We start from the raw sequence: 15,111 nt of genomic DNA, 5'->3' as shown, positions 1-15,111 counted from the left end.
GGTATAATTTCAAATGTTCTCTTCCCTCCCGTTTTGTCGCGATACGTTTCTTTTGTGTTTTCTATCCCTGTTTCGAGGGGGGGAAGGGCAGAGGTGGGAGGAGAGGTAGTATCACTGGAACCAATAAGAGTGTAAGTTTAGTAGAGCGGTTTTCAGTTACAGTTCTCATAGTTTTCTTCTTTCCCTTTCCGTTATACCACGTACTATTACTATTACTACCCATACTACTACTACTACTACTACTACTACTACCACTCTCTCTCTCTCTCTCTCTCTCTCTCTCTCTCTCTCTCTCTCTCTCTCTCTCTCTCTCTCTCTCATCAACATAAAACGAATGAAACTACACTGCAAATAACAAATACCATCTCCCAAAAATAGCCGCAGCACACCATAAACAAATACACGAAAAGGAACAAATAACAGAACCAAAGTAATCAGTGAAATATAACGAGGAAAAAACGTAACGAGGGAAAGGTCTTTGGTTGGCCACGTAAAGATTGTTTGCCCTGCCGCTCGATGTATCCGTTAATTGATTGTCCCGCGGCCCATATGTGACCTGAGGGCGAGGGTTTGAGGCTTGGGGAGGGTCGAAGAGGGCGGAGCTTAAGGGGATGGGGAAGGAGTGAGGCTGTGGGATGTCGTTGTCTGTATCACTGGATGAGAAAGGAGTGAGGCTGTGGGATGTCGTTGTCTGTATCACTGGATGAGGAAGGAGTGAGGCTGTGGGATGCCGTTCTGTATTATTGTCTGTCAGGGGATGAGGAAGGAGTAAGATTGTCAAGTAACGAGAACGAAAAACATCAACAATCATAAAAAAGGAAAAAAAGTGGTAATAAAAGACGGATAAGTGCCCGGAGGAAAGTGAGAGGAGAAAATTGTGAAGGGAGGAGGATGACAAAGACCGTGATTCAACAAGACGAAGAAAGGCAGAAGAGGTAGGAAGAGAAGACGCAGTACAAGAAGAGTAACTAGGAAGGAGAATTATTACAGTAGGATTGGTTCAACAGTTATTGGTCGTGAAAGAAAGGAGAGGTGTCCAATTTCTCCTTTCATTTTATCCCGCCTTCCTTATTTTTCCTACCCTCATCCTTTACCCGTATTTTTAACTTTCTCCTACTCAAAGTCTTCACTATTCCTTCTCCCCCTATGCTTCCACTGTTCTCTCATATTCTTGGATTATTTTGTATTCAACATTTCCTTTACCAAAACTGATTTGGCCTCAGTATAATGGATCCTTTCATCCTACTTATATTCAGATCCTTTTCAACCCTCTACGCGTATCAAATCCCTTCATTCAGGAGGCCGAGAGGTAGCTACAAACTCTATCAGCCTCTTCACCTCCCCATTACCGCGGTTCTTCACCTGCTCCTCCTTTGCTGGCCCCTTTTCTCCACGTCACTAATTAGATCAGGGTCCAGCATCTCGCGAGGTCAAGGAAGAAAAGCTTGGCTGGCGTGTTTTTTCTTCTCTGGATGATCATGAGAAAAGAGAGAAACTTTTTTGTGGTGGGAACTTTGTCTGAAACTTTGGGATGGAGGTAAGGGAATTAGGGGCAGAAGTCGTAATAAAAGTAGTGGTAATTATAGTGGTGGGAGCAGTAGTAGTAGAAGCAACAGACTTATTATTACTTTTATTATTATTAGTAGTAGTAGTAGCAGTAACAGTTGTAGTAGTAATTGTAGTAGTAGTAGTAGTAGTAGTAGTAGTAGTAGTAGTAGTAGTAGTAGTAGTAGTAGTAGTAGTAGTAGTAGTAGTAGTAGTAGTAGTAGTAGTAGTAGTAGTAGTAGTAGTAGTAGTAGTAGTAGTAGTAATAGTAATAGTAGTAGTAGTAGTATGAGGGGGATAAAATGGAGGAGGGAGAGGAGGAAAAGGAGGAAGACGAGAAACTTAGAAACATGGTACATGGAAAAGCAGGCTGCAGGGGGGGGGGGGGGGCTTATGGTTTATATATAGGCTGTATCATCTCAGCCTCATTATCCCTAATTAGAAGGGCCGTTGTTGTGTGAGCCTCCTCCAGTGTGGTCTGTTTTGCACTACTTGAGCCTGAGTAATGTCTTCAATTTGACAACTCTTCCATAACATTCACCTCCCCTGATATGAGTTTTGATCTTCTAACCCCTATAGTCACCCCACACACCCATAGCAGCATCCGCATCTTGGCTACATCCACTTTATATTCTTTTATCGTCAGAGTGGCCGTTTCCATGCCATACAACATCGCCGGCCCTACCGCTGTCCTATAAAACTGTCCCTTTAATCTGCCCGTAACTATTTTGTAACACAAGACGCCCGATGCCTTCCTCCCGTTATACCTCCTTGCTGAATTCTGGTCTCTGTGTCCTCACGTGCTTTGGTGATTTGGTCTCTTCGTCAGGCATTTCAACGAACTACAGAATAAGATGAAAACACTCGCTAAATAAAGATAAGGAGGAGGAGAGAGGACGGAGTAGAGGAAAAGAAGAAACAAAAGGAAGAAGGAGGATGGAGTAGAAGGAAAGAAGAAACAAGAGGAGGAGGAAGAGGGAAATCAGGAGGAAGAAGATGAAGAAGAGGAGGAAAAGGTGGAGGAGATGGAGGATGATAAGAAGGAATAAGGAGGCAGAGAAATATGGAGGGGATTTCCCGGAGAGTTTTGGATAATCGGTCAGGAATGGAAGCCGGAGAAGGGGTGAGGGAGGCTTGTCTGTTTTTTATTGCCGAGCCACCGCGGAGGAAACCATACACACGCCTTGTGGCAAGTGTATCTTCCACTTGAATCCATACGTCAGCAATTAGAGATAAGAGTAAATCATTAGAGAAAAGATCAAAATTAAAACATGGACACGAAAGTTTATGACGGTGAGTAAACTTTCCTTGAGTTTTGGTGTTAAAATTATTATAACTGGTGATGATAGTATTCTTTCATATTAGATACCCGTCGTGGCGCAGGCAATTTTTTTTATAGTGGCGCCAGCTATGCTTGGCTCATGCTGCCCCCCGGAACTCATTTTTTATTCACTTGGACGGTTTCTTCTGGAGTCCGGGTTGATGGGTGGTCTTCTGGACAGCATATGGGTTGTCTTAAGCCACTCAGCGGTGACTGAAAAATCCCAGGTGGTAGCGTGGAGACTCGAACCGACGTTGTCCATGGCGCCGTGAATGCTAGGCCCGCACGCTAACCACTCAGCCACCGCCTACCCTATATAGTTAATCAATAGCTATAAATATTTATATCATTCAAGGTTACTGCGTATCATGTGGTAGGAAGGACAGCATAAGGGTAAAACACATACCATGATATAATTTTTAAGGCAAAGCATGTGCTCTCTAAATGGAACCACGTTTTTGCGTATGTTATCAAAAGCAGAAAGCACAAAAGAAAATCCCACTGGAACTAGAGAACTTAACATGCACAGAAGCGTAGAGCTGTTACATAACGGACATATGAAAGAAATCACTATAGCTACGTGGGATATTGAACAATGGCTCCGTGGCATCAACAAAAAAGGAGCGTCCAGGAAAGGTCGGGGCAGCATAATGGCGCTACTGTACTGCTCTGTCCCTCGTGCATTATTTAGCGTATGACCGACTTTCAAGACGAGCCATCGGGGAGGAGAGGTAAGATGAGGAAGAGGAAGAGAAAAAGAAAGAGGAAGAAGAAGGAAGTGGAGGATGATATGAGTGAGAAAAAGGAGATATAGTAGGGAAAGCAGTAAACGGTAGATAAGAGGGAAAAGGAGAAAGATGTATGGGAATAATTAGTAGGAAGGAATCTGAATGGTATAAGAAAGGCGGAAAGGGAGAAGAAACAAAAGTAAAGCGAAAAAGGAAAATGAACGAAACCGACACGAATTCAGAGAGGAGAAATATGAATGATGCAGAATAAGAGGAAGAGTAAGAGGAGAAAGAGAAGAAGGGAGAGTAGAAGGACGAGGAAAAAGGGGAACAGATACACGAACAGGAGGAAGAGGAGGAGGAGAAAGAGAAGAAGGGAGAGTAGAAGGACGAGGAAAAAGGGGAACAGATACACGAAGAGGAGGAAGAGGTGGAGGAGAAAGGCGAACGAGGAGGAGGAGGAAGAGAAAAAATGACGGGAAAGAATAAGAGGAGAAATAGACGAAAAGGAAGAAATAGCGAGGGTGTAAGAAGAGGACGAAGAAAAAGAGAGGAAAACTAGGAGGAATAAATAGACGGAGAGGAGGAGCAGGAAGAGGAAGAGGAAGAAGAGGTCAATGCACCCTTCCATCCACGAGCTAACACGCCGTGGATGTGATACACTCAGTACATTTTGCCTTGTTCTAAATTCCCTTTGGTCTGCGTCCCTCCCTGCTGGGCGAGATAAGTGGCGTCTCGTGCACTGCTCCAGGTTAGTTAGGCGCAATTTGTAATACTCGAAATGTTTTACAGTCGAGCCATTTGCGTGATTTATGTCGGCTCTTACGTATGAAGTTGCGTCAAGGTTATTATAATATTGTTGCTACGCATTGTGATTAACTGCCTTTTCTCTCCTCTTTGTCCTTATTTCATTGGCCTTTTTCTTCTTCTTATGCTGCTGCTGTTTCTACTTCTACTTCTTTTTCCTCTTCGTCTCTTTCTTGGTCTACGTTTTTGTCTTTTTCGTTTTCTTCTTTTTAGTCTTTTTTCTTTCTCATTTCTTCTTTATTTCCTCTTCTTCTTTCTTCTTCTCCCTCGTTTTCTTCGTCGTCTTCTTCTTTTCTTTTTCATTCTTCTTTATTATCTCTTCTTCATCTTTCCTCTTTCTTCATCTTAAAAATTTTCATAAGATTCTAGGCTCATCCTCAACCTCCTTCACCATTTTCATTTTTTCATCACATTTGAGGCACCTTCTCAAAAAATGCGAAAATACTAGATCACATAACAAAACCATTAAAGTGCTACAAAACCTGCGTATGTGTAACTCTCACTATTTGTATTGGGTTATTATGATGTGATGGACTGTCATATTTGAGTTCATGTCGTTGGTCTGCAGCAGTTTCTTTGTTGGCTGTTGTACGCGTGGAGGGCCATTATGTTGGTGGTGGTGCCTCGTCTTGGTTGTTCTGTAATGCTTAAAATGATTTATGGCTAGCTTCCGGGTGGCAACAGAAAGGAAGAAGCGGACGTCAGCTAGGAGAGTGTCAAATGTCAGGTGTGTGTGTTGTGTTGTGTTGTGTTGTGTTTGTGTGTGCGAGCTTACGTGCGTGCGTGTGTGCGTGCGTGTGTGCGTGTGTCTATCCTACAGTAAAGGTCGTAACTTAAGGAAAATAAAGCTATACAAAAGCCCGCTATATCACTGCTCATACAATAACGCAAAAACTGAAAACCTTTAAGAAACCCTGTAGCAAGCGAAGAGGAAGAAGCAAGAAGAGAAATGAAGCAAATAAGAAGACAACAACGGATGAAGATTAAATTGAAGGAAAATTAAAGCTAAAATAATGATTAATGTTTTTGAAAGTAATAGAAAAGAATAAGTCAGGAAATGTAAAAGCAAAAACAAACACACTGCTAAAAACATTTAAGGCTGCACGCATCCTACTCTAGTTTTTAAGTCTTTCACTACTTTTCTATGTATTATTCACGTTTCTTCATTACTTATTCATTTCCTCCTCGCCTAATTTGTTATACGCCAGTTCATGCAAATATTTTCGTTTTACTTTACTCGAAGCATTCTTCTTCTCATTTTTATTTGTACTGACTTTGAATTTTATCTGCATTTTTATTTTACCTCTTCTATCCCTGCAATTTTAAAACTCCGCTAAAACTTCTCTTCCTTTCATCTCCTTACCCATTATCATACACTTCAAATACAACCATCAATACTTATCTCCTCCTTATTCCATCTTTATCCGTTCCTATAACTTCACCTCGCGGCCATGTCTCCATCGATCTGTTCCTCGTTCTTCCATCCCTCCCTCCACCATGAATTTCACAGGCCTTTTACTATTCTTTCACTCCCTCTCCACATCTCATAACCTTTTACCATTATCTTCAATCTTCCATTAAGTTTTCATCGTTCCCTCCAAATCAATCGATCCCGCGCCTCCGCCTTCACCCCTTTCTCAGCGTCCTTCACCTAATTTCATCCTGTCCGTTTACATGTCGGGTTCTTAGCACGAAGTCGCTCCTCTAACACGTCACGGTTTCCCTGACGTCACGCCCATCTCCACCAGTCAGCAGACAGTCAGCCACAAGCACGTCAGTCAGGCCGGGATATTGTGAGTGCATGTGTGTGTGTGTGTGAGTGAGAGTGAGAGAGAGAGAGAGAGAGAGAGAGAGAGAGAGAGAGAGAGAGAGAGAGAGAGAGAGAGAGAGAGAGAGAGAGAGAGAGAGAGAGAGAGAGAGAGAGAGAGAGAGAGAGAGAGAGAGAGAGAGAGAGATTCACCTTTCGGTATAGAAAATTATGATTAAGGTAGAAAGAAAGTATGTATGTATGTATATATGCATGTGTGTGAGAGTAAATATTGATCCTGTAAATAGTGTGTGTGTGTGTGTGTGTGTGTGTGTGTGTGTGTGTGTGTGTGTGTGTGTGTGTGTGTGTGTGTGTGCGCTAGTGCGTATGACTGCGTGTGAAAATGTACGTTCGTCTGTGTGTTCTTTTATGTACACTTGTACGCCCCTGAACGCTACTAATTAAAGCCTGGAGCAAGACATCAAAGAATTTCCCATTAATTTTCGTCTTTCACTAATTGACGTTGCATTTCCCTCTTACAGCCTTTTTTCAGCCGATCGACACTTCAAAGGACAGTGTGACCGATAATTTTCTGGACTGAACGATGCTTTACGCTCAAGGGGTAGAATTTTCAGATTATATTTATTGGTATTCGTCTGTAAGGTACGCGCCGGGTCTCTTGTAGGCTCGGTGAGGCGAGGGAGAAGTTATGTGCAAGGTGTAATTAGGTAAGGTTGAAAGGAAAGGTTGAATAGCAGTAGTAGTAGTAGTGGTAGTATTAGTAGTAGCAATAGTAGTAGTAGTAGTAGTAGTAGTAGTAGTAGAAGCAGTTGATGGAGGAGGAGGGAAAGGAGTAGGAGAAGTAATGGCAGTAGGAATTTTGTTAGTAAAATAAGTCGCCCTGGCTATATGAAAAGTCTGAGGAGGAGAACGAGGAGGAGGAAGAGGAGGAAGAGAAAGTGGAGGACGAAAATAACAAGAAACAGGAAGAGAAGGATGAGGAAAAAGTGGAGCAGCAGGAGGAGGAGGAGGAGGAGGAGGAGGAGGAAGATGAGTAGTTGGAAGAAGTGAGGAGGAAGATGAAAGGATGATGGTGAACACGATTTGAAGAATGTGAAAAGAGAAAGAAGAAGAGGAGGGATAATGGAAAGGAAAATTAAGTAATAAAGGAGGAAGAATGAGAAATGCGAGAAGAATGTATATTGGAAGTATTGGACAAAATTGAGGAAGGAAAAATATACGGGGTAAGGAAAGAAAAAGATAAAATGTTTGAGGAGAAATTTGAGTCCACGGAAATAAAAAAAAGAGGAAAGGAGGAAGAATTCTGTGACGGCAAGGTTTTGGGAGGAATTTCAGTTTTTTCCTTTTAATATTTTCTCTGATATATGCTATTTTGATGTGTTTAATATGATAGTTTGTCCTTAAAGTGTGTTCTTATATATTTGTTCTGCTATGAGTTCTATAATGTTTTCTTTAATGTGTTTACAATGTGTTCTCTCACTGTGTTATAAGTGTTCTTTCAATAGGTGTTCTTTTGTCTAGTCGTGTATTTACTGTTCCTTGTCTTGTTAACATTATTGGCTTCCTGTTTTCTTTGCAGTTGTATCTTATATTTACATTTTCTATTATATTGAGACGCTATCTTTCTCCTGCTTTAACTTTTCACCCTACACATTTATTTTTTGTCGTCATTTCATCGTCTTCTTTAACTTTTTCCTCTTTTCCTCTGATATTTTTTTCCGAGAATTCACGTCTCAGTAAGCTTAACTAAATATATTCAGGTAACACAGAATCTTAACATTTACTTTCAGGTTATAATCTTAGATAAACAAAATGGTAACATAAAATTTTAATTAGTTTCTTTATTCGTGTTCTTCGGCATCCTCCTCTGACCCGGCCATATATGTACATCACAGTTATATTATGTCTTTCCTTCATTATTTTCGCTGTTCTTCATTTCCCTCGTCCATTAGTAAGCGATTACATATGTTTATAGATAGCGAGGTTAGATGGGATTATGTTTACATAAACTGTTATGTATAGGCCTACCAGCCTCTCGCAGACTCCTTATGTTCGTACGTTTTTTATGTATGTATTTCTCATATATCTGTTAGTTTTTACCTTTCCTCTTACACCTGTCAATCTCCAACTCTTACCTGCATTTCAGCCTCCATTATCTCTCCTTGTATGCTTCTTGTTATTTTTTCTCATATTTCCGTTTCATTTCAGCCCTTTTTCTGTATTTCAACATCCACGTCTCTCTCTCTCTCTCTCTCTCTCTCTCTCTCTCTCTCTCTCTCTCTCTCTCTCTCTCTCTCTCTCGTTCACCCTCCCTATCTCTCCCTCCTCCCTCCCCTGAAATATCTGTTCTATATCGCCTTTTCCCGAAATGGTTCCTCAGAGAAATTAGGGAAACGAACGTAAAGTATAGAAAACTGCATAAAACGAGCATAAAGGAGCGGGGGACGAGGGAGCAGCACGCATGTTGCCAATAAATCTGTCAGACTCCCAATCCGGGCAGTCACAAAGCAGCTGGAAAGGCGGCACGCGAGGATACAGTTATTTAGAGAGCAGATTGGAAGATTACATTGTGCATACGCTTGGTCTTCTGATATTCATGGTGGCAGTAGTGGTGCTGGAGATTTAGAGCGAGAGTTACTATGATTGTGTTGGTGGTAGAGGTTTATATGCGTGTGGGAAGTTGGAGAGTTGAAGAAGGGAAGGGCTAGCATGCAGAGAAAATTTGCTGGTAGAATTCGTGAATGGCGATGGTATAATAGAGCTTGGGAGATGATAGATGTAGTGGTAGGGGTTTCTATACGTGTGATGAGAAAAACACCGAAGAGGAAGGAAGGGTGCAGTGTGAATTTGCTGGGAGAAGTCGGGAAAGGTGGTAGTATGTAGTTATTTGGAGGTAGTGTTTTCCATACGTGTGATAAGTGGGGAGCCAGCGAAGATGAAGGAAAGACTAAAGTATGAATCTGGCGGTAGAAGTTGTGAAAGATGTTGGTGTGTTAGGAGGTGACTGAAGAGGCGTTAGCAGCTTATGTAAGTGTGCTAAGAGGGAGAATTTGAGAATAATAGAGAAGAGATGCGTGTGAATTTCTTTGTAGAGGTTCTGGAAGCAATATTTGTGGGGTAAGTCGAAGGTGATGAGTGACTAACGTAGATTTTATTATGTTTCTATACGATGTAGAAACCGGTTAAGCTGTGGTAAAGGAAATAAAAAAAGGCAAATGTTGGTAGTTATAAGGAATTGTATAAAAGTTTTCTGGCATTATTGGTTGGGCATTGCGAGAGTTTAATGGGAGGTCATATACTGATAGAAATGAATTATTGTTGTCCGGAGTCATAATGTTAGCTGGTGAGAGGTTAATGAAAAGGCAAACATTGGTAGTATTGAAGTATTGTGTTTCTAAAAGCCTTGCTAAGAGTAATAGTGCTTGTTGGTTGAGAGGCTGATGAGAAGGCAAATGCGAAGTGATGAAGTACAGTTTCTAGGAGTGGTAATGTTGGTTGGTCATGGTAAGAGGATGACAGAAAGGGAAACGTCGGTAGTGATAAGGTATTGCTTCGAAAAGTATTGGTAGGAGTGACATTGTTGGTTGGTCATGGTGAGGAGTTGATGAGAGAGCAAATATTGGTCGGGATCGAGTAGGCCCCTAATTAATTGTGTTTGTAAGAGAACTGCTTGGAGTGATATTGATGGCTGGTCATGATGAAAGGGAGATGGGGACGCAAATACTGGTGATGATGAAGTATTGTGTTTCTAAAAAGTACTGCTAGGAGGGATAGTGTTGATTTGTCCTGGTGAGAGGTTCATGGGAAAGCATATTTTGATAGTGATGAAGTACTGTGTTTCTTAAAGTAATGTTACAAAAAAGAATTGGAATGATCGTGGTGAGAATTCGTGGCTAGGTACCTGCTGGCCCTATAGGCGTACACGTAAAAAAGAAATAGTGTACGGTGCTTATGACGGTGATTGTGTGTTATTTGGTGGCTGTAGCAATAGATCCCAGGCTAATACCAGTAATTTCAGGGATATTAGTTATGAATGGGTGATTGCGGTGGTAATGGGGGGGGGGGGGTTTACGATGATACCGACATGGCTCACCGAAGTCATTAATAAGTTATGCATATCGCTTTTAATCCATATAATTAGCATTTTGATACCTATTGTTGGTGAGATCATATAAGGCGTTTAATATTTCTGCAGCTTTCTTTATAATATATTTAGTGTTTTCTCAATTCTTGTTCATATTCGTAGTTTTGCATTCACAGCTTCCATCATTATTTTTGTTTGTGTTTCTGTATGTTTTTTTTGTTGTTGTTTTTGCTTTATCTTTACTTTATTCATTTTTGTTTATGTTATTCTGTATCTTTCTTTTCTTAACCTCTCCATTAGTGCTTGTATTCGTCACTCAGCATTTTTTTTTTCCTTTTCCTCTGTTATCTTGTTGCTTGTTTCGTCTTTTTGCTTCACTATTAATTTTTGTCCTCACTATTTCCTTCCTTCTTGGTGGTATTCGTGTTTCTCCATCCGTCTTCTTTTGCCCTTACTGTCTATTTCATTCTTGTTTGTATCGTTTCTGCATCTTTCCTTATCCTGATTGCTTGCTCCATCCTTTTTTGTATCATATCTGCACCTTTGTTCTATCCTAACTGTTACCTCTATAGTCTTCTCTCTGTATATTGCTAGTTTTATCCTTACTGTTTGCTCCATCCTTGTTGTATCCGTCTTTCTCTTCATCCTTGCTTTATCCTCACAGCTTAATCCATTGTTGTTCGTATTCGTTAATTAGTTGGACTTTCTTCAGTTTTTGTTAGTGTTTTGTATTCCCGTTAAACGTTTGCCTGTATAGGATATCGCATTTGTAATTAGGCTATTTTCCCGCCATCCCTCTATGTATTCATAATAAGCCTTAACTCACACACGCATTCTTCTAAAAGAAAAATTCTCTCTCTCTCTCTCTCTCTCTCTCTCTCTCTCTCTCTCTCTCTCTCTCTCTCTCTCTCTCTCTCTCTCTCTCTCTCTCTCTCTCTCTCTCTCTCTCTCTCTCTCTCTCTCTCTCTCTCTCACTCAAGCATAAATTCTCTAACATACGTACAGTAACACGTGTTCGCCGCGCTCATATTAAAGTGAACGAAGTTAAGCGAGACTCCCTCTGCCCAAAACTCTTCCCTCCGCCGCCTCTGAAGGTATCGGTCGCGTGCATGACCCAGATATCAGCGAGCATGACTCCGTGGAATATCAATCACACGCAGCACGATAGCTCTTTGTTCCTGTTTCTTCTTTTGTTTTGACGGGAGGGTGGTTATGTAAGGGGTTGCCTGTGTGTGTTGCTGTGTTTGTGTGTTGCTGTGTTTGTGTTTGTGGTCTTTCCTTCAGACGCGGAGAAAAGGGAAAGGAAGAGAAAAGACGCTGCGTAGTTCTGGCACCCCAACCGACAGCAGCAGCAAGCGTGACAAGGACCTTAACCTCCTTCCTCTTCCTCCTCCTCTTCCTCTTCCTCTCTTCCTTCCTCTTCATCTCCGAGTTTCATTTTCTACCTTCATGTTTTCCAGCTTCCTTTTAAGTCGTTCGTTATTGGATTGTTAAGTTTCTCCTCTTTCATATTTTCCTTAGCTTTCACTTTTCTAATAATTTTCTTCTCCCTTCCTCTTCCTTAATCTTTTCTCCCTCCTCTTACTCGTCCTGTTTTTCATTTTCCTCCTTTCTCTCTTCCTCCTCCTCCTGCTGTCCCTCCTCCTCCTCCTCCTCCTCCTCCTCCTCCTCCTCCTTCCTCTCCTTCTCCGCCACTGCCGCCAATACAATCGATTAAGGGTAAATCTTCTCAGCCTGTTAAACTGGAAAATGCCAGCTGAGATAAGAGATGCTGCAAGCATTTTATTCAGCTTTCTGATTATGAACTGAAAATCAAATTGACTAATAAATGGCATATTGCCGATTGAGGTGGTTTGATGTCGCAAATACAACAATCTTTTATTAAAAACGCGTTGTTACAAGCTGTATTAAACCCCCCGTACTTGTATCTAGTGCAAAACCAATTTACTCATTCAGAAATATCATAGATCAGATTATTTTTCAAATGACAAATGTGTATTGCCTGATTCCGAGTCAATGTTCAACATGATGCTTTTGAATAACACTAATATCCTGAGTCGCCTACAAACAAAATTAAATAGATTACTTATTAAGTCACGTTTATATCCGGTTTACGATAAATTCAGAAGTAATTGTTTTCTGGCGAATTCTCACAACGTTAGCTCGGCTATAAACACAAGCTGTGTCATGCTAAGTTAACACACTTTATTTTTCCTTCTTTTATAATCTCATGATTTATTATTACGTTTTCTCTACCTAATTGCGCTTAATTATCATTCTTCTTTTACTCTTGTCCTTGTTACAGCTCTTCTTGGCTCCGTTTGTCTTTTTACTTCAAAATTATGATGTTTGATTATTGCATCTCTCAAGGAATGCCAACAGTAATGGCGAAAACAACAGCGTCAACCTGAAACAGCAGGGAAATATCACACGTTACTCACAGCATTGCAGTGATGAGTTAAACTAAACCTTGCTGGAAGCGTTTTTCATTTTTCCCTCAGCATTAATATTTGCTAAAGATGGACAGTCATTTACATAATATAATTAAACCATAATATACAACCAATCACACACACACACACACACACACACACACACACACACACACACACACACACGAGATAGAGTCCCCTCCACTCCCCTTTATATTTGCTTTCGTCACCACAACTATTTTTTTCTATCCTTTCCCTCCCCACCATGCACAAAACATGCATATTTCATTAGGAAACAAAAAATAACATGATATTAGAGACTAGAGTCATACAGCCTCACGCAGACACAAATGGAACGCAGACTGACAACAATGGAAATAGCTTTTTTTTCAATTGTGTGTTTTCTCTTCCGCAGGTATGTGTTGCTCTCCCTCTCTGCTGGGTTACCTGAGCAGCGGCTATCCGAGGCATCCAGGGCGGCAGGTGGGCAGACAGTGTGCAGTAATTGCAAAGTGTATACATGTGTGGAGATGAATATTCTAGGTTGAAGTGTTTAATCTTAAAATATGTAACAGCTTAGTCTGGGAAGGTTGCCGGTATCATTAGTATTTTTTGTTATTACTCAATTATTTTCATTATATGTTTTTGAAGGGATAAATGTCCTTTTATAAAGTGAAATACATGGTCGCATTACTCATTGATGGAGAGAATGAAAGAGGCAGTAAAAGAAAGGAGAAGGATGAGGAGAAGCGGGGCGCTGAACTGTGGGATGAGGGAAGAAAGGAGACGGAGGAGGGAGGAGGGAGGGGGGGAGCCCGACCCAAGATTCTCTTCGTGTTTGCATCGAATAAGCGCCTGTCTTTCGAAAACATTGAAACCGCCAACTGGAGTCAACAGAAAACGACGCGGGACATTATTCGATGTCAAGGGAATCGATTGAGGAAAGAAGTTTTATGTCCCAAGTATATTTTAAGAGTTTCAAAATAGCAACCCTTTGTCCCGCGTTTTTGCCTCCCTCACCTCATCACCTTCGAATTACTGAAGTGAAAAAACTCGGAAGGTCAAAGGAGAAAAGTTGACACGAGTCAAACACGGGGAAATTGAATAAAGCTCGTTTGTTTTAAATAAAAAGAAGGTTGTTGCTTTGTTTGGAATTAGTTTTCGAATCCTGAACCTTTGAACTTTGCGGGCGGCGGCGAGGGAATTCTGGAGAATAACTCGAGGCATCTCCAGCGGGCAGCGACGACGCTCTTTTTCCACTTGGCCCAATCACAAAAGCCTCCCAGTTGACCGAATTGCCAATATAGTCTCCTCTTTCTACGCCCTAAGCAATTCCAAGAAAAGTCCTTTGCTCCGTATCAACTTTGTGAGGGAAAAGGAATAGGTTTCAGGGTGAAGAAGACGAATAGAATGTCTTAAGGTTGATTTTCCTTGCCCACGAGAGCGTCCATACCAGAATGGACCGAGGAAACGGGGCCGTGGAGGCGAGTGGTGGAATGATATCGGTAATAATTTCATTTTACTATTATCTTCTTTGATGATATTGTAGTTTCAATGTCGTTTGGAGATTTAATGTTTATGTCTGTCTGTCAAGCGGTAAATAAATGTAATGTGTTAGAAGACAAAATTGTGGACGAAAAAGGGAAAAGATGGTTATAAATCTTGTGTGGAAATGAAATCTCTTCTTCTTGATGTCCAATAACTCGAGCGGTAAATACAATGACAGTCATAATAATAATCAAATAATAATAACAATAATAATAACACTAATACTAATAATAATAAGAAGAATGAAAGAGAAAGGAAGACAAAAAAGAATATAATAAATGCTAAAGATAACGGGGAACATATATAAATAAAAAAAAATTATAAAGAGAGAGAGAGAGAGAGAGAGAGAGAGAGAGAGAGAGAGAGAGAGAGAGAGAGAGAGAGAGAGAGAGAGAGAGAGAGAGAGAGAGAGAGAGAGAGAGAGAGAGAGAGAGAGAGAGAGAGAGAGAGAGAGAGAGAGAGAGAGAAGATTGAGATTGAGATTATACGAAGTCAATATTGATTTCCGCCTTACTTGTTTTGTTGCTCTCGGGTACTATGTGTGTGTGTGTGCGTGTGTGTGTGTGTGTGTGTGTGTGTGTGTGTGTGTGTGTGTGTGTGTGTCTGTGTGTGTGTGTGTGTGTGTGTGTGTGTGTGTGTGTGTGTGTGTGTGTGTGTCTTTATCTGTGTCTGTGCCTGTGTCACTGTGGGTGGGTGTGTGTGTGTGTGTGTGTGTGTGTGCCTGGCGTCATGCAGGGGAGTCACTCTGCCGCCCGTGTAGCAAACAGGCGGGAGCGGCGCCGACGGAATGACCCATTAATGACATGACGACCCGTGAGAGAGAGAGAGAGAGAGAGAGAGAGAGAGAGAGAGAGAGAGAGAGAGAGAGAGAGAGAGAG

General features: G+C 41.2%; 1 protein-coding gene across 1 annotated transcript in view; it reads left to right on the top strand.

The window, feature by feature from the left end:
- Positions 1-14,433, top strand: part of LOC127009056 (uncharacterized) — a 65,021-nt gene extending 50,588 nt beyond the window's left edge. The window contains exon 2 of the mRNA XM_050881765.1: positions 13,101-14,433. Coding sequence (XP_050737722.1) covers positions 13,101-13,233 — 133 coding nt within the window. The 3' untranslated portion in view covers positions 13,234-14,433. The remainder of the gene's footprint in view (positions 1-13,100) is intronic.
- Positions 14,434-15,111: the final 678 nt, after the last annotated feature.

Source organism: Eriocheir sinensis, chromosome 39 (genome assembly GCF_024679095.1).
Source record: "Eriocheir sinensis breed Jianghai 21 chromosome 39, ASM2467909v1, whole genome shotgun sequence".
Classification (NCBI taxonomy): Eukaryota; Metazoa; Arthropoda; class Malacostraca; order Decapoda; family Varunidae; genus Eriocheir; species Eriocheir sinensis.
This window is presented reverse-complemented; position numbering and strand designations above follow the sequence as displayed.